At 46.6% G+C, this 19,255-nt stretch overlaps 1 protein-coding gene across 1 annotated transcript in view; it reads left to right on the top strand.

Moving 5' to 3' along the window:
* The window catches only part of DIAPH1 (diaphanous related formin 1), a 138,485-nt gene that overhangs the window by 93,212 nt on the left and 26,018 nt on the right, over positions 1–19,255 (top strand). The window contains exons 18-20 of the mRNA XM_090020725.1: positions 14,233–14,331; positions 15,841–15,935; positions 16,260–16,361. Coding sequence (XP_089876851.1) covers positions 14,233–14,331; positions 15,841–15,935; positions 16,260–16,361 — 296 coding nt within the window. The remainder of the gene's footprint in view (positions 1–14,232; positions 14,332–15,840; positions 15,936–16,259; positions 16,362–19,255) is intronic.

Below are 19,255 nucleotides of genomic sequence, written 5' to 3'. Positions count from 1 at the left end.
TATTTGTATGTCATTGAGAGGTGTGGGATGCTTGGTCAGGGGAGTTGATACTTATGTTCCAGCTCTAGCTCTGTAAAACCCAGTGTGATGACTCCAGGACTAGCAAAAGTTTCTTAGTATCAGGGTTAGTTAGTTAGTGGTTTTTTTATGGAGATAATTTAGTTTGGGGCTTTAGAGGGATCCTGACTAAACTCCTTGCAAGGCTTTGCACTGCACAAGGATTCCTTGACCCTGTGCCTTTTGGGGGGAAATCCTTGGACCTTTTTGGCTGAGAAATCTATTCTTTGTCTTAGGATAAGTGTATGTTTCCCTTTAGTTTGTTGTTATTTTGCTTAAGTCAACTGCACTGCTTCTTACAGCCACCAGATGTGCGCAGTTGAGCCACTTTGGCTCAGGTTACTAACAGTGATGTCAGAGAAATCCAATTGGAGGAGGAAATCAGATGATTTCCTGTAACCCAGAGGATGATGCAGACTTTTCCCTCCCCCCCCCCTTCCCCCTTCCCTCCTCCTTGTTTCCTTCTTGGAGACAAAGAAGGGAAATACAGAGCTTATGTCTCTAAGCCTTTGTGGAGTTGGCAAGCATTCTTACCTTCACCATCTGTCTCTCTCATGCTAAAACTGCTTAGCCTGGATGTGGAAAGAGCAAGTTGAATCACATTTCAGGGGCCTTTTGTCTCTCCTCTGAGCCTAGCACAAGAGATTTGTCTCCTTTTTCTGTCTGTGATCTAAGGTTATGTTAAGGAGGTTTGTCTGTCTGCTGCTGGGCTGAGTCAGTGAGGGGGGAACATTACCTACACACATGCATAAAAGTAGTTTCTGTACCCTAACCCCCAGCACATGCCTTTTGAGCATTTTTTTTTTTTTTTTTTGGTTACGCATTTTGAGGGGAGAGAGTGCTGGATTTTGCACTGGTGAATAAAACTGAATTGTCAAAGATGTAGCAAATGCAGACAAGCACTGTGATTCCTGAGATTAATGCACTTTGATTTTGTCCTGTAACACCCCTGCCCCAGTCCTACGGTTACCCATTTTTTGAGGTACATTTTCTAGTGTACCTCATTCTTGCTCTGCAGCCCCTGACTCTGCTGGCCATAAGACTCCTCTCCATAGCTCTGCAGCTGTACTTTATTTTTATTCTGAATCTCCTACCACCTCCTAATATTTCTGGTTACTTAATCTACACTACCAGTGCCCCTCCCTCCTGCCATTCAGTTCTGGGTTTGTGCATAGTTCTGCCAAGGTACTTTGTTTTTGCCCTGCAGCACTCTCTTCTTTTTCAGTCTTGGGCCCACCTATATCTGTTGCTTGTACTTTCCCAGCACTCCCTTTTTTGAGTCATATAAGGAGTGCTGGGAATAATGTTATAGTGTATGTTAAATGAGCAACATAAAACTGTATAATACAATGAGAAACTGATATTCTGCATTCTTGCCTTTTTCTATTCTGTATAGTAATTCTGTAGCATATTCTACTATACCAGAGACCGACTTGTATATTGTGCACTTTCTTTGTAGTATATGTTCCCATGATACCACAACTATTGTAGTCAGTTGAATGACTGAGAGTAAATACCACTTTCATGCCACGGTTAACTCTGTGTATATGCAAGTGGGATATACAGAGTTATGGTGGTTGTGTGCAAGTCATTTACATTGCCCCTTGATATGCTTGGCCACACTGAGACCACTGCTGCTGGATGAACTGCTTCTTGCTGTATTTGTTTGTTCTTTGGTTTTTTGCTTAGTTGCCATGAGTTATAACAATGGTTACGTGTATGTATTAGGGCTGTGTGAAGTGGCACTGTTCCATTTCGACCAAACAGTGATGCTGTTTAAACGCTGTTTGGAGTTTTGCCCATAGGCTATAATGGGAACGCTCAAAACAGCCTCTTCCATCTCATCTGGCAGGCAGATTTGGGGCCCACAACCCTGGGAGGGCTGTAGGAGCTGTGCCAGTCCTGCTGGGTGTTACAGACCCCGATCTGCCTGCCAAACAAGGGAGGGAATCCCAGGCAGCAGCACCCGGCTTCTCTCATCCGATTGGGGCCGCAACCCTTGGAGGGCTGCAGGAGTTGTGTGATGGGGCTCAGTTCCCTTCCCCAGCTCGATTGGGCTGGGGAAGGGAACTAAGCCTCATCGCTAAATTTCCCCTCCCCAGCACTAGGATTGGGCTGGGGAAGGGAACTCAGCCCAGCTGAGCTGAGTTCTCTTCCCCAGCCCAATCCTAGTGCTGGGGAGGAGAACTCAGCCGGGCTGTTTCAAAATTCGAAACATTTCAAAGCTTTCAAAACATTTCGACTGCCCCCATTTTGTTTCAAGGCTGTTTCAAAGCCCTTTGTTTCATTTTGATTTCACTGTTTCAAGCTCGAAATGAGTTGAAATAGTGTCAAAATGAAACAGCAAAATTTCGCACAGCCCTAGTATGTATCCTTAAAATCTCTCTCTCTCTCTCTCTCTCTCATTGCATGTTGATGTGTTTATAATAGGAAACCAAACACTTTATATGACCAGTTCCTTGAATGATTAATACTGTTCCTGCTATAACTGTGTAAGTCTCCGTCTTCTTCTGTGGAGCATATTCTAAAATAAATTGAGGAAACTGCAGGCAGGGCCCAAAAGGTTTGAAATTCAGGAGGGTTTAGCTCTAGTCTGCCTCCTTCCTGGCTTGAGAACTGGAGGGGCAAGGTGAATGGCTGCTGGCTTATACTGCTGTATCAGTTTTCCATGTACCTGTTGGCCTGGCTAACAGGTATTCTCCACTGTGTGCGCAAACCCAGGATAGATCAAAACTAAGATTATTTGGTATCAGTTTCATTTCCAGTTCCATAACTACCTAATAACATAATTTGAGGTAGGGAGCAACTGGGGCATCAGCTTCAAGTGCTCCTTTTCTGGTGAAGGGAGTAGTTGAACATAAAAGCAGCTGGTGCTGCCCTGATGCCCCATGTGCTGTATCTGCCCTGGGTGTGGAGCTGCCCTTTTACACCTCTGTACCTTCCTCTTGCCTGCAAATGCAAACCCTAGCCTCATTGCCCCTGGCAGCAGCTGTGTTTGTGTAGGAAGCAGCCCTCAGGTTCTAGCATAGCAAGATTCCTTGGCACAATAAAAGTAGGCAGTATTTATAGTGTTTCCCAAATGCTGGGGTATTTAGAGATGTGAAGGGGAACAGTGCTAAGATTATTCTGATTTTATGCACTTTCTCAAATGTGCTGGACCTTTTACTGAATGAAATATGACCTGCCTTTGCTATGAAATAAGAGCAAAAGCTGTGGTACAGGAGATGGAAGATGAAGTGAGCTTACGTTAGTTAGGAGCCATAGTTAAGTTATATGGAGGTGGTTAGTTGGACTGTATTTGTGATTTTTAAATGTTTCTATGAATAATGTTTAACATCTCTTTTTCTCATCTAAAAATGTTGTTCTTCAAAATGGTATCTTACCCTCTCTGCTATATTGGCACTGAACTGACGTGGGTTAGTGTTTTCCCAGTTTCCTCTTTTACAGCAGCAGAGGGTGCACTTGCACCATAACATAGCTTTCTTTCCTCCCCCCACCTCTGCTTTCAGCCATTTTAGGCAGGATGTTTTCCTTCTTCACAGTGTCCATTTTATGTTTATGACGCAGGGGGGGGAAAAGGTTGAGCAAGGGAGGAGTCTGCAGGGTGAGTGGGACGAGCTGAGACAGAGCTGCTGTTGGAGCTCTCAGACCGCTACTCTGATGCTAGCAATTGCGCACAGTTCAGGTGCCAGGAAAGCCACAGGTCTGAGTACCAGAGCAGGAGGCTGTTCCCAGTCAGGGTGACACTGTGGGGAAAGTGGGAGCCATGTGTACAGGGAGCCCAAAGTGAGGACTCTCTCAGCTGTCCAATGTTTGAGGTGAGAATAGCCTGAATTAAGTAGGACCTTCCCTTTCCTTGGCAGTCAGAAATGCTCTTTCCTGCACCCTGCTCAGTATAGCTGCTATAGAGGGTTGCCACAGCTGTACTGGTGGAAAGGCTTTTAACAGCTGAAGAAAGATACTGGCTTCACTCAGGAGGGGATAGGAAGGTTTATACTTTCTTTCTGTGAGGCTGGTGGGAACTAGTATAACACTTCACATCCCCCTACTCCCCACACGTACACAGGGTGCACACAGGATGCACAGGCAGGTTAAGCTTCCCCTCCATCTGCTGAGTTTTCCCTGTACTGGGTGTTACCTTGTTCCAGCTGTTTGGGGTACAGTGTTTTATTTTCTCTTTTTGAGTGTGTTGGGGGTGTTGATGGGTAGTTGGGTGGATTATTGTCCCAGGTAAAATGAAGAGTGTTTTCGGTGGTGATACCTTTCCGCAGTTGCAGTGGGAGCTTTGGCAGAGGTACTTTTATATTTAATTAACCCATTACTGTATATTTTAGTGCTCTGTTTGTTTTTAACTTGTATTTTATTTCTTGAACACTGCTCTGCTCATCACAGAGTCTCAGAGGTTATGTAGGATGGGCATTCTCTGCCCATGAGCAGGCACCAGTTGGTGAGCCAAACTTTTGGAGACTTTCTGGTCCCCTCTGTAGAAGAAGATCCCTGAAACACCCCATAGTGGTTCTTTTCTCTTAAGCCTCTTTCCCCCCAGATCATACACAACAGTGGGGGGACACTGCAAATGTGTGGACTGTCTCTGTTGTTAGTGGCTTTGTGCTTGTAGTTAAGCTTGGAGCTGAATTGTGAACCTGTGAACTCAAGCAAAGTGGAGGCTTTTGGAGAGCTGGGACCTACAAAAGAAAACCAGGGGTCGCAACTGGTTGGAAGAGGCATTTCTCTTGAGATGGAGGCTGTGTGTTCTACCCCAGTGGCACCATAGGAGGGAAATGTTTTAGCCTGAGGGGGACTAAGGGAAGGCATCTGATCCATATACCTTAGGTGTCTACATAGCCCTTTTCTCCGTGATGGCTGAATTCTACACAAAAGCCCCAAATGCTGTCCATAGAAATTTAATGTGGTTTGTGAAGAATGCTTTATATTAAATTACGGTCAGCTAGGTTTCTTCTGAGAGACGATCTTTCAGAGAAGGGTCTTCTCCCCACTCATTCTCTGTTATGAGGACCCGAGTTTCTCCAGTTACATAGTTTTTGTGAAGAACTGTGAAGGTGAGAGAATCTCTGAGGCAGCCAAATCCTGGCCTGTCAGCTGCTTTGGGGTTTAAGGGACTAGGACTTTGAATTGTGCTGTGGAGCAAACAGAGAGCCAGGAGGTCCATGACACGTTTGCTTGGACTCTTGTCACAAACAAAGTATGTAGCTTCAGTCTTTGTAGCACTTGCATCTTACCCTAGATTTGAATTATGTTAATCCAAACAGTGGATGATAAGCAGTGGTCCCTGGGGCAGTCTTCTGAGCGTGACTGAAACTTGCTGACTTTCAGGGAGGTATTGCTATGCTTCCTTTCATCAGGGAACTTAACGATCATCAGTGGGCTCTGTCAGCTATTGAAGAGGAGGGGAGTTTTTCAGGGTTAGATCAAAGCTTATGGGGCTTCTGATTGGGTCATTGGTTCAAACTCCACCAGGGCAGAAGAGGTGCAGCTGTTTAAGTTTCCGGGATCATTTTATGTGTCTCTGTATGATCCTGTCTGATTTTAGCTAATTTTGTCTTTGAAACAGGAGGGAAAGCTCTTTGCTTTGGGCTGAAATCTGGATGTGTATGTGAGTTGTGAGTCACTTGATTCTCTTAAGTTCTACTGGTGTGAATGCAATTCCAGGAAAGAAAGATTGTTCCTAAGATGTTTTATGGCTGTATATGTTTGCACTAGTTAAACTTTTTAATGTACTGTGAGTGAATTGGGCTTGTGCCATAGGTGCTCCAGTCTCCCTTTTATCTCCCATGCCATAGTACATTAAGGAACCATTACACATTGTGTGAGAGTTGTAAAGGAAAGAGGTGTAGTAGGGCTGCCATATCTTTCCCAGTGGCTTTGAAAAGGGTTTCAGATAGGTTTGGATCTAGGAATAGTGTTAGGTCCTGGGCCACAGGCTATTAAGAGTACTGCAGGAATTGGCCAGTGTCATAGCAGAACCACTGGCATGGCTGTTTGAGTGGTCATGGTACTCGAGTCAGGTCCTGGCAGACTGGAAAAGGGCCAGTGTGGTCTCTATTTTCAAGAAGGGGAGGAAAGAGGATCTGAGTAATTTATAGGTCAATCAGTCTCACGTCCATCCTTAGAAAGGTCTTTGAAAAGATTATGAAGGAACGTATTTGTGGGAGTCCAGCAGGAAAAATAATGCAGGAGGGAAACCAGCATGGATTCATAGCAGGTAGATCATGCCTTACCAGTTTGGTTTCGTTTTATGACAGGGTCACAAAACACTTAGACGCAGGAGTAGAGGTGGGTGTTGTTTTCTTGGATTTTAGCAAGGTCTTTGATACAGTATCTCATCCCATTCTCAGAAATAGAGGCTGTGACATAAATGTTTACATGGTCTGGTGGGTGGCAAATTAGCTTGGGGGTCACACTCAGAGAGTGGTAGTAGATGGGTCAGTATCAACCTAGAAGGATGTGGGTAGCAGGGTCCCACAGGGTTCGGTCCTTGGACCTGTACTCTTCAATATCTGTATAAGTGACTTGGATGTGGGTATGACGTACTCTGTCCAAGTTTGAGGACAATACTAAATTGTGGGGTGAAGTACACGCTCCGGAGGGTAGGGAACAATTGCAGGCAGACCTGGACAGGGTAGAAAAGTGGGCAGTACACAATAGGATGCAACAAGGACAAATGCAGAGTGCTGCACCTAGGGCGCAAAAATATCCAGCACACCTACTGGCTGGGAAGTGACCCTCTCAGCAGCACAGAAACAGAAAGAGATCTGTGTCATTGTGGACTTCAAGATGAACATGAGTCGTCAGTGTGATGAAATCATCAGCAAAGCTAACCGCACTTTATCATGCATCAGCAGATGCATGACAAATAGAACCAATAACAAGGACTCCATTGTTATTGACTCCAAGATGAACATGAGCCGCCAATGACAGACCGCAGCCAGCAAGGCCCACCATACCTTGTCATGCATCCAAAGATGCATCTCAAGCCGGTCCAGAGAGGTGATACTTTCCCTCTATGCGACTTGGGTCAGGCCGCAGTTGGAGTACTGCATCCAGTACTGGACACCGCACTTCAAAAGAGATGTGGCTAGCCTGGAGAGGGTTCAGAAGAGGGCCACCTGCTTGGTGAGAGGGCAGCAGGACAGGCACTATGAGGAGACACTGAGGGACCTGAACCTGTTCAGCCTCAGCAAGAGGAGGCTGAGGGGGGACCTGGTGGCTGCCTACAAACTCATCAGGGGAGATCAACAGCAAATAGGTAGAGCCCTTTTCTCCCCAGCACTACCTGGGATGATGAGGAACAATGGTAATAAGCTGATGGAGAATAGGTTTAGGTTAGAGATCAGAAGGCAATATTTTACAGTTAGTGGCCAGAATCTGGAACTAGCTTCCCAAGGAAGTGGTCCTTGCCCCTGCCTTGAGCAAATTTAAAAGGTTGGACGATCACCTGTCTGGGGTCTTGTGAACCCAGCATTCATTTCTGCCTGTGGCAGGGGGTCAGGCTAGATGATTGGGAGCGGGGCTTAGGGGTCTGGGAGCTCAGGTGGTGTTTTCCTCAATCCTCCCAGTCTCGGGCTATGGGCTGAGGAGGGAGAGGAGGATCCACGTAGTGAACCAAAGACTGCGGAGCTGGTGTCATCGGGAAGGCTTTGGCTTCCATGACCACAGCCCGCTCTTTGGCGAGAGAGCTGCTGGGAAGAGATGGCCTCCACCTCTCTCCCCTGGGGAGGAGGCTCTTCTCAGCCAGGCTGGCTGACCTGCTCCACCGGGCTTTAAACTAAGCCCGCTGGGGGATGGGGGGACTACTGCCACTGCTGGCCCGCTGAGCAACCCTTGCAAAGCCAGCAGACCAAGGCACTTAAGGGAGCCCACTCCTGCCCCAGCCCTGGCACAATCTGTGGGCAAGGCAACAGCCCCCAAGGGGACACTTGCCTGCCTGTACACTAATGCCAGGAGCCTGGGTAACAAGCAGGAGGAGCTCGTCCTCCTGCTCAGTGCAAAGAATTATGACGTCATTGGGATAACAGAGACCTGGTGGGACTCCACCCATGACTGGACCACGGGTATAGAGGGCTATACCCTGTACAGGAGGGATCGTGTTGACAAAAGGGGAGGGGGTGTAGCTCTCTATGTGAAGGAAAGCTACATGTCCCTGCAAGCTGATGTTGGCGACCAGCATGGACAGCTAAAGACCCTCTGGGTAAAAATTTGTGGGGAATACGGCACAGGGGACACAACGGTGGGAGTCTCTACTACAGACCTCCCACTCAAAGTCCTGAGCTTGACCAGGAGTTCGCCCAGGAACTGACTGAGGCTGCTTGCTCCAGGACCTCGGTTGTCATGGGTGACTTCAATTACCCGGACATCTCATGCGAAGATCACTCAGCAAAATCTGAGTGGTCGCAAAGCTTTCTCTCATGCGTGGATGACCTCTACCTGATTCAAGAAGTCTGTGGGCCAACGAGAGGCAAAGCACTGCTCGACCTGGTACTGGCTACGGGGGACGACCTAATCGGCGATCTACTGAATGATGGGAAGCTGGGTGACAGCGACCACGAGCTGATCACCTTCACCATCCGCCGTAAAGCTGGCAAGTCAGTCAGCAACACTGAAGTCCTTGACTTCAGAAAAGCCGACTTTGACAAGCTCAAGAGGCTAGTCAGTCAGGCCCTCAGGGACCATGACCCCAGGGAGATGGGAGTTCAAGAAGAGTGGTTGCTTCTCAAGGAAGCAATCCTCAGTGCACAAGCTAAATCTATTCCAACACGGAGGAAAGGCAGTAAGAAGGCACAGCAGCCCTCCTGGCTCTCCAGGACTTAGCGGACCTACTGCGGCTAAAAAGGAAAGCCTACAAAGGATGGAGGACGGGATTCACCTCCAAGGAGGATTATTCTGCGCTGGTCCGGTCCTGCAGGGAGCAAACCAGGAAAGCCAAGGCTGCAACTGAACTCCAACTAGTTTCAAGCATCAAGGACAACAAAAAGTCCTTTTTCAGATATGTGGGGAGCTGGAGGAAAAGCAAGGGCAATGTTGGACCCCTGCTAAACCAGATGGGGCAACTGACAACTGACGCCCAGGAAAAAGCCAACCTATTAAATAGGTACTTTGCGTCAGTCTTTCATCAGTCCCATGGGACGCCCATGCCTGCTATGGGACAGGGAGATCCGGGTGATGGGGATTCCCTACCCTCCATAAATGCTGACCTCGTGAAGGAACACCTTGAGAAGCTGGATACCTTCAAGTCAGCCGGCCCTGACAATCTGCACCCCAGGGTACTCAAGGAGCTGGTGAGCGTCATAGCCCAGCCCCTGGCACGGATCGTTGAAAACTCCTGGCGCTCTGGTGTAGTGCCCGAAGACTGGAAGAAGGCCAATGTGGTGCCGATCTTCAAGAAAGGGAGGAGAGTGGATCCGGCTAACTACAGGCCCATTAGCCTGACTTCTATCCTGGGGAAGATCTTAGAAAAGTTTATTAAGGAGGCCATCCTTGATGGACTTGCCCAGGCTAACATTCTAAGGGACAGCCAGCATGGGTTTGTTGCGGTTAGGTCTTGTTTGACCAATCTCATTTCCTTCTATGACCAGGTGACCTATCACCTGGACGAGGGAGAAGAGATCGATGTCGTATATCTTGACTTCAGAAAAGCTTTTGATCTGGTATCCCATGATCACCTCTTGGCAAAACTGGCCAGTTGTGGCCTTGGCTCCACCACGATCCGCTGGCTGGGAAACTGGCTCCGTGGTCGGACCCAGAGGGTTGTAATTGATGGCAGTCACTCATTGTGGTGCCCGGTGACCAGTGGGGTCCCTCAAGGCTCTGTCCTGGGACCCATCCTGTTCAACATCTTCATTAATGATGTGGAGTCAGGAATGGACTGGCCAAGTTCGCCGATGACACCAAACTTTGGGGCAAAGCATCCACGCCAGAAGATAGGTGGGTGATCCAGGCTGACCTGGACAAGCTCAGCAAATGGGCAGACGAGAGCCTGATGGTGTTTAACACCGAAAAATGCAAGGTTCTCTACCTTGGGAGGAAAAACCTGCAGCTTCCTTATAGGCTCGGCAGTGCTACGTTGGATAGCACTACAGAAGAAAGAGACTTGGGGGTCATCATTGACCACAAGATGAACGTGAGCCTGCAATGCGATGCTGCGGCTAGTAAAGCGACCAAAACGCTGGCTTGCATCCATAGATGCTTCTCGAGCAAATCCCGGGACATCATTCTCCCCTTGTACTCGGCCTTGGTGAGGCCGCAGCTGGAGTACTGCATCCAGTTTTGGGCTCCACATTTCAAAAAGGATGTGGAGAGGCTTGAGAGAGTCCAGAGGAGAGCCATGCGCATGATCAGAGGTCAGGAAAACAGATCTTACGATGGCAGGCTGAGAGCCATGGGACTCTATAGCCTGGAAAAGCGTAGGCTCAGGGGTGATCTGGTGGCCACCTATAAGTTTATCAGGGGTGACCACCAGGATCTGGGGGAACGTTTGTTCAGCAGAGCGCCCCAAGGGATGACTAGGTCGAACGGTCACAAACTCCTGCAAGACCATTTCAGGCTGGACATAAGGAAGAATCTCTTTACTGTCGGAGCCCCCAAGGTCTGGAACAGTCTGCCAGCGGAGGTGGTTCAAGCACCTACATTGAACACCTTCAAGAGTAAATTGGATGCTTATCTTGCTGGGATCCTATGACCCCAGCTGACTTCCTGCCCTTTGGGCAGGGGGCTGGACTCGATGATCTCCCAAGGTCCCTTCCAGCCCTAATGTCTATGAAATCTGTGAAATCTGTTCAGGTCCCTCCTGACCCTAGGTACTATGAAACTATAAGGAGGTGATACTTTCCCTCTATGCAGCATTGGAGTACTGTGTCCAGTTTTGGGCGCCTTACTTCAAGAAGGATGTTGATAGACTCAAGAGGGTCCAGAGGAGGGCCACTCGTATGATTAGGGGCTTACAGGACAAGCCGTATGAGAATAAACTGAGGGATCTGGACCTCTTCAGCCTCCACAAGAGAAGGCTGAGAGGTGATCTTGTGGTTGCCTACAAATTCATTAGCAAGGGATCAGAGATGCACTGTTCACCAGGGCGCCTCTTGGGGTAACAAGGAACAATTGTCGCAAACTGACAGAGAGCAGATTTAGGTTAGATATCAGGAAAAACTTCTTCATGGTAAGGGTAGCCAAAATTTGGAATGGGCTTCCAAGGGAGGTGGTACTCTCCCCTACCTTGGGGTCTCTAAGAGAGGGTTGGATAGGCATCTGGCTGAGGTCATCTGACCCCAGCACTCTTTCCTGCCTAGGTGGGGGGGGCGGACTCAGTGATTTGTTGAGGGCCCTTCTGGCCCTTGCATCTATGAATTTATTATTGTATGATGATGAGTTTAGTTGTTAGTAAGAAATGTATTCATATAGGTCATATGGGGCAGTTCATTTTTCAGAAATGAAGAAAGTGGCTTGAGAGTCCTTGATCTGCATAGCATCCATTACTGAGGTATCAGGGTGCCACACTGTTAAGTGTATATGTGTGGTTAATGCAGTGATTGCAGTTGTGTAGTTCTAGCTAAGCTAATTTTAACTGGTACTAATATTGCTAGCAGTGAAGTTGCAGCTGCAGAGGGCACTTTTACATATGCTCTGGGGGTGGGGTGGGGGAGCAGCTAGAGCCACACTAATTAAATCACCGCCACATCTCGTGTATCAGCATCCCCACACTTAAAAATGGTGGTGTGGGGCACCTGAAGTAAAGCTCTTTCAACAGGCTTTAGATGAAGTGCCCTTGCCACCATTCTTAAGTGCGGGGACACTGCATGAGACAGGAAGCTGCTGGAGCACAGCAATTGCTACACTCCAGCAGACTCGATTTAATCAAGCTTGCTCTGATGTCCTGTAATTCCAGCATGTTGGAGCAGCCTCCACACTTGAGTATAGGCACCCACAGAGTCCAGCTTATGCTGCCAAATTTGGTGAATACAAAGCCTTGAGTGAAACCACTGGGAATTGGGTAAATACAATAGTTTAAAGATAGCTTGAGTTTTAAGCAGCTACATGAGCTGAGGACACTGAAATGACAGATGTAGATCTACCTGAGGTATCTGTCTGTCTAGACCAGTCGTTCTCAACCTATTTAAGTGCAAAGAAAATGACCCTTCAGAAAATGCCAGCTCTTAATTTTCATTCATTTTTTACTACAGAAAAATAGATTAAATTTCCTGCTGCAAGAAACTTGAAAGACAATGTTTTTAACACTATGAATTCCTATATGAAACCTCTGGGTTTATGTTTATGTTTGCACATCTAACAGAGCTAACAGTGAGTGGCACCCCGTGGCACCTTTGAAAGGATTTCAAGGCACCCCATGGTGATGAACACCCTGACTGAGAATCATTTGTCTAGACTAATTGGCCCCACTTTTTAATGCAAATTGGTGCCTGCTTGTAGAATTATACATCTTTCACACAGAGGCCAGGCCTAATTGTGACCCCATAGGTTTCTCCCAGTTCTTATTTCTGCCATCCCCAACTTTAAGGTTGTGTATTCTCAGTTTATTTGTTTCTGTCCTTATCCTGAAATCCCAACCAATGAATTCTGTGATTCTAATTCCTGCCCCTTTCCTAAGGACCTTATTTCATGCAATATATCTGAAGTTTTGCCTTTCCAATTAATGTTTTCCTTTGCCTTTCCTCCTTCCTCTTCCCCAGTTCTTCATGTGGGAGCTTTCCAGCTCCCCATTGTGAGTTTTTACATGTGAAGAGGCCCTAGGATTTATGGAGGTGTCTGCGACTATAACAATTGCTTTCCTTTGAAATCTGTCTAAGCTTCAGTGTCCTTCATTTGCACGCTTGTTCATGTGCACACACAGAAATTAGGTCAGTGACTCTTCAGCAGCTGTACTCTATAGCCTGAGCTGTGAGCACGTGTCAGATGAAGGGGGAGGCCAGTGGGTAGCATAGTCATGAGCTAGCTCTACAGGGAAGGTTGTAACTCCTTTCCAACACTTCACTAGGCAGTGCGCATTCTACACTGATGAAAGGGAGGTCTCTGCAGTTATTGGAGCTAGGCCTGACAGAATGTGATTGGCAGTTATTTAGTGTGTCTTCTGTCAAATTGGTTGATATTAGTATTTCAATGCACTCCACAGGGGGCAGGAATTTCACTTTATATAGTTGCAAATACTAAGAAAGTTCTATAGCCATGTTTCTCCTCTATGGTGGCACAGTTGGATCATTAACACCACATGAATCTGACGCCATCACTCCTGCTCACCACTTTTCTTGGAGTATTGAATAGCTCCTATGCTTTTGTTCCTTGGGCAATCATGTGATCAGTGGAGGTGCAGTAAGATTCTTTCAACCTAGACATCACTTCCAGCAAATGGAGTGAATTTTGAGGTCTCTGGGCAGCCTTCTATCTCGAGTCCCCTCTCCCTTTTCTTAATGATGTGTCTAAGAGGGTGAGGATGGTAAAGGTAGATGGGATCTTGTTCAGAGCTAAGATTTTTATTCCGAGTTATTGGACTTAGAGATGCTAGTCACTGGGTTTTGACTGGTACATCTTCCATGCTGCAGAAGAATTAAGCCTTTGCCAGGATGTGAGAGATGCACTGAGGAAAGAAGTCAGTTGTCAAGCTTCTTGAAGGAATGCAAGAACCACTTGTGCAGTGGAAGGGACTCAAAAATATATTTAGATACCATGGGCATACATCTCCAGAAACACTACCCATCCTGCACTGCACCTGTTTCCTTTCACTCAATCCCTGGAAATTATCAAGAGCAGGTTGGACAGGCACTTGGCTTGGATGGGTTAGTCAGGGATGATCCTGTGCAGTGGGCTGAACTAGCCACCCTTACTTTCTTTTGTAAATGTATGCAATACTATGCTTCATACCTGACTGAGTGACAGAAACCCAACATAATGCAGCAAATGTCTTGTCACTAAGAGATCTTAACTTTATGGAAGTGCCAAGGCTGTTTCTGTATCAGGCCAGTGCAGGCTTCTCTGGTCTTTCTCCATCTTCTGTAAATGTCTGTGCTGTGGTTTGCAGCATGTGGAGTAGATAGAGCTCTGTGTGCCTGAACAGTAGGGCAGCTGTTTGGAAGTTATGTGGAGAAGCTCCTTGCCAACGGAGAGGGTACTCTTCAGGCCCCTGCTTACCCTAATTTCCTGTACCTACAGCAAAGAAAGACCAGGAAGGTGGAGAGGAAAAGAAGAGTGGCCAGAAGAAAAAGGTCAGAGAGCTCAAAGTGTTGGATTCAAAAACTGCTCAGAACCTATGTAAGTACGATACACAGGAAGCCTGGTTTTCTCTGTTTAAAAATTGCAAATTCTTTGATTAAAAAGAAAAAATGCCAATACTCTGATTAAAAAAGCCCCAAATCTGCATTTCTCTGCAATTAAAATGAAACACCACTATATATAATATATACAGATTTCAATTGCACACTATGCTTTATTGATATATTTACAATTTTAAAGCAGTTTTGAAGCCTACCAGTGCCTCAATCATTATAATAACAAATTCTAAATACCTAAATATTTTGGCATTCAATTTTGGTTTTTCATCATGGAAAATCAGGTGCAGCTGTCCTTCCCCCCCCGCCCCCCCCCCCCCCCCACACACAATGCTGCTCTGTGGTTTTGAGCAGCCTTGATATGCCTGTACCTTGCCCCTGCCGCTACCCCTCACTCCCAAGCCACAGCCCCTCCAGCTCTGCCAGTGCCCCTCACTCCTGACCCACAGCCCTCTGGCACTCCTGGTGCCCCTCACTTTTGACCTGCTGCCCCCGGGCCCTGCTGGTGCTCGTCACTCCCAATCCAGAACCCCCTGATCCTGCCAGTGCCCCTCACTCCTGACCATCTGCCCTCTGTCCAAGCCCCACAGTATATGAGTAAGATGGTGAGTGGGGAAGGGGCGATGTGCACATAGGCACAGTTGATATAAGAGGGGCATGTGCCCCCCAGATTTCTGTGCCCACAGTGGGGCACAGGGCAACAGCCCAACTGGACCAACTCCGGGCAGAAACCTCCTCCATGGCCAAGTGGGAAGGACTCAGTGAAGGAGGAAATACCATGCTGCCATAGTCGCCAAGGCGAGGTGTCCCCTAGCCACCTGGCAGCAGTGGGGGCACAACTCTGTGCTGCTTCCATCCTCACCTTGGTGGTCATGGTGATATGGCACTCCCTCCTGTACCGGATGTTGCCCACTGGGCAACAGAGGTAGCTTCTGCCTGGAGCTGGTTCAGCTTGGCTGCAGCCCTGTTCCTCACTATGTGCACAGAAATCTGTAGGTATGTGCCTCCTGCCTCCTCCATACATATCCTGTGCCCTCCCTGCTGCATCACTTTTGGTCCTCCCACTCCCCTAGACTTACCTGCAGGGTGCTGCAGGAGCTGCTCTCCACTGCTGGCTGACTGCCATGTGCATGTGCACACATGCATGTGGTGCCCTCTATCTCCTTTGTCCTGCTCCCCCCAGTCCCAAGCAGCCCTTTGGAAGCTGGAACTCTGCCAGCCTGCAAGGGGAAACTCATCATTTCCTGGGGTTTTCTTCTTTAAAGGAGAAAATCCCCTTTAAAGGGTTTGTTTTTTTTGGGGGGGGGGTTAAGAAGTTTTTCTCCCATAAAGGAAAATCCACATTTTTCTCCTTTAAAAGAGGAAATCAACGTCTTTCTGCAGCAAACAGAAAACCCAGATCCCTGATAATGAGATTAGGGCCTCTCTTCCAATATCTATCAGGACAGTTGGTCCCAAGGATTTACTTGTGCTTCTTTTTGGACCCTGGCAGCAATATTCCTTGGCTCCTTCCGTATGCCTTATGAGGAGATCAAGAATGTGATCCTGGAAGTGAATGAGGCTGTACTGACTGAGTCCATGGTGCAGGTGAGTGAGAGTTGGACATCTTTCCCCTGTGGGTAGGTATTGCTGAATAATTATCTCCTGTATCTGCTGGATTGAGGTCTTTATGGAGAAATTAGCTGATATAGTAGATATCTTTCCTAAGATCATTGGCTCTTCCTTGGCGTCATCACTTGGGTAGGAAAACCCCCCACCTCATTTCCATGGATTTTAGAGGTTTTAGTGCCCAGATGCTGGCCTCCTGAGTTGAAACACTGGATGTATGGCTGAGGGAGCTGCCTTCACTCCAAGTCACAAATGACTCTAATTTAAATGACTGCTTCATTGACTCTGCTGTTTCTCCCTCAGAACCTGATTAAGCAGATGCCAGAGGCTGAGCAGTTGAAGATGCTTGCAGAGCTAAAGGACGAGTACAATGACTTGGCTGAATCTGAGCAGTTTGGTGTTGTGGTGAGTGCCTTACCATTTCAGTAAGGGAGCGCATCACTGTCTCTCCTCTTCTGAAAGGATATTGTTTTATAGCTGTTGCTATGTACAATATTGGATATCTCCCCATCAGCCCCATAACGTGTGATGTTTTGTCCCCTTCCCTTCTCTGATCAGGTCTTTCTCCTACCAGACATGTCCTGTTTTCATAACGTTACTTTTGCATATCTCCTATCTAAAAGCTGTATATTATACCCATTTTCTGAAACAACGTTGGGACAGTTAATCATTGGAGGTTTGGCACATGCCGATCCTCACATTCCTCCTAACCTGCAGAGTTGGTCAAACTCTGCTACTCTGGTTTTTCAGGCAGTGATTTTGGTTTCCCCAGATTCCTGCTTCATTTGCAGTTATTAGTGTTAACTTTTTTCCAGAAAGTTTGGTACTTTTTTGCTGTTTTAAAATATCCTTTGGCATCCTCAAGACCTCCTGCATCACCAGCCAGAGATTAACTTAAATTGGGTATCTCATGCCAAAATTACTGTGCCATTATTACCAGCTTGGCTGAAAGGCACTCTTTTTGGACTGCTTTGCCTATGGTGGCTTTATTCTCTTGGTTTGAGATGAGCTGAAAGTCACCCTGTTGAAGGAAAGTCATTTTAATCCACAGTATGGAAGAACCTGGAACCAAGTTTCTGACTCAGCAGCCTTAAAGGCTATAACCCTCCCCACACACACACCTTATTTCCATGCATTTTAGAGGTTTCAGTGCCCAGATACTGCCCTCCTGAGTTCAAACACTGGCAGCTCTCTGAGAGTTATTAAGACAGAGTCTTCATTTCGGGGGACAGATATAGAAATTTATTCTTTTTAAGGCAATTTAAGGATGCCAAGATTGCTGTTTCCTTTCCAGGATATTCTCAGGTTTCCTATAGGCATAATCTTGTTCGGCACCCTGGAATTTGGTGCAGTTCTTCTCTCTTTTGTAGGATTGTGCTCCAGAGTCTATTCTTTCCCTTAAAAAAAAAAAGTTTAAAGCCCTTAGGTAGAAAAGCTTCAGTAGTATAAATAGAGTCTAAACTAATGAGGTTTCATCTGTGTATGTTTGTAAAGAGTCAAAAAGTAGTACTTAAAAGAGCTGACCTACCTCACTTACGTTGGGACACTGACATCTGCACAATTTCTTAGCTTTGTAATTTGATCCGTTCCCAGGATATCCTGAAATTTACTATATTGATGCCCAGGCATTTTCTTTTCCATCAAAACCCTGCCTTGCTAGGAGACCGGCACAAGGAGAACTGTACTAGATGACAGTGCATTTTACTTAAAGGATCTAGGCAGGTAGGAAGACTTGGGAAACCAAAGAGTTGGGGTCTGGAGAGCAAAAGAAGACATGCATGTAAGCTGGAGAACATCACCTGAGGCATGGGGAATTGGGAAGAGAAGCTACTGAAACCGTCAACAAGCTCCCTCTTTTGAGGCATCTCTGGGGAAGAGGCGATTCTAAATTGGGTTATAATGGATGGTGTCAAATGTGCCAAGTTGAGGTGCCAAGAGTACACTTTTTTTTTTTTTTTTTTTTTTAACTATTGAACATATTTTACATGAATTTGTGTTCAAAACACTGAGCCATAGCTGAATATTTTGATGGGTAGGAAAATGAGAACTTTTCTTGTAAGGTTATTTTTTGTCCATAGTACCTAAGGCCCCTGCCAGACTTTACACTTAAGATATGATTAACCCATTAATCATGTCTTAAGTCACAACCTGACCACACATTAAAGCAATTAATGGTATCATAAAACAAGGGATAAGCAACAAAGTTATTCTACAGAAAATGTGTAATAACTTTGTAGCTGGTTCCTAACGTGCCATTAATTGAATATGTTGCTAGGTATACCCCATAGGGTAGCCCCATCAGCTGCAAGCTCCCAGCCTCAGGAGCAGCTGGTGTGCCTTCACGACTGGGAATGCAAATCAGCAATCTGCTGATAGGGCTTCCAGCCACAGGAGCTTGCTACTTGCCAGTACAGGGGTAGCCCAGGATCATGAACCTGGACACCGGCAATAAAGCATGATGGGATCTGATGCTCAATCCCACAATCATGCCTTCTGTCATGCATATGGAGGAAGCACAATTGAGTGAATTGTGCATCAGATCCCATCTTGCCTTTACCTGCACATATGGCAGGGTGCTTGCATAACATTAAGAAGTCTTAATTTATTACAGGAAATATGTGTTTGATGGGTTTTCCTCTTGTCATGGTTAATTTTGATTGTTAAATCTGTGTCAAGAAGGGATTTCCCTCAACATCAGATTGGATTGCACTGGTAGTGATGGGGTTGATGGTCCCATGGGGTATGGTCCATGCCTTTGGATCATCTGGGTATATTTTACCTAACCAGTTCCTTGCAGTTGCAGCATCCCAAGACCCTAGTGGTGCCCTTGTCTGTCTCTCACTTCCTGTGGCACACTGTAGGTTACTTTTTAACTGGGGGCTTAGTGGTAGTGATGTGTAAGAATAGATGTTTCTGTGGAGCTTTTTGAATAAATCATTGCCTACAAACATGGGCAGGACTCAGTAGTCCAGGTAGCTCTTCTAGTCTTGCATTCCTAAATGAATGTTGCCTTTGAAGTGAAAGGTTGCCACTGCAACTTTTGGTCCCTTTGTGCTGCAAAATACATAAAGTCCTGCCAATAGATGAAAGATCTAATATCCCAGTAGTTACCATTCAGTCTGGGTTAGAGTTCCAGCTCAGACAGCCTAGTTAATAGTTTTAAGGACATCATCACAAGGGGCACAAGGTCCATGTAATCTGTAGCATCACACGTAACACCTGCAGTTACATGTAGTGCCACAGGTTGTAGTTCAGCCCTCCAGCATTCCAGGAGACTGTTCTTTGTCCCCTTCATCCTA

Source organism: Crocodylus siamensis, chromosome 10 (genome assembly GCF_052110815.1).
Source record: "Crocodylus siamensis isolate JL-2025a chromosome 10, ASM5211081v1, whole genome shotgun sequence".
NCBI classification, from domain to species: Eukaryota; Metazoa; Chordata; order Crocodylia; family Crocodylidae; genus Crocodylus; species Crocodylus siamensis.
This window is presented reverse-complemented; position numbering and strand designations above follow the sequence as displayed.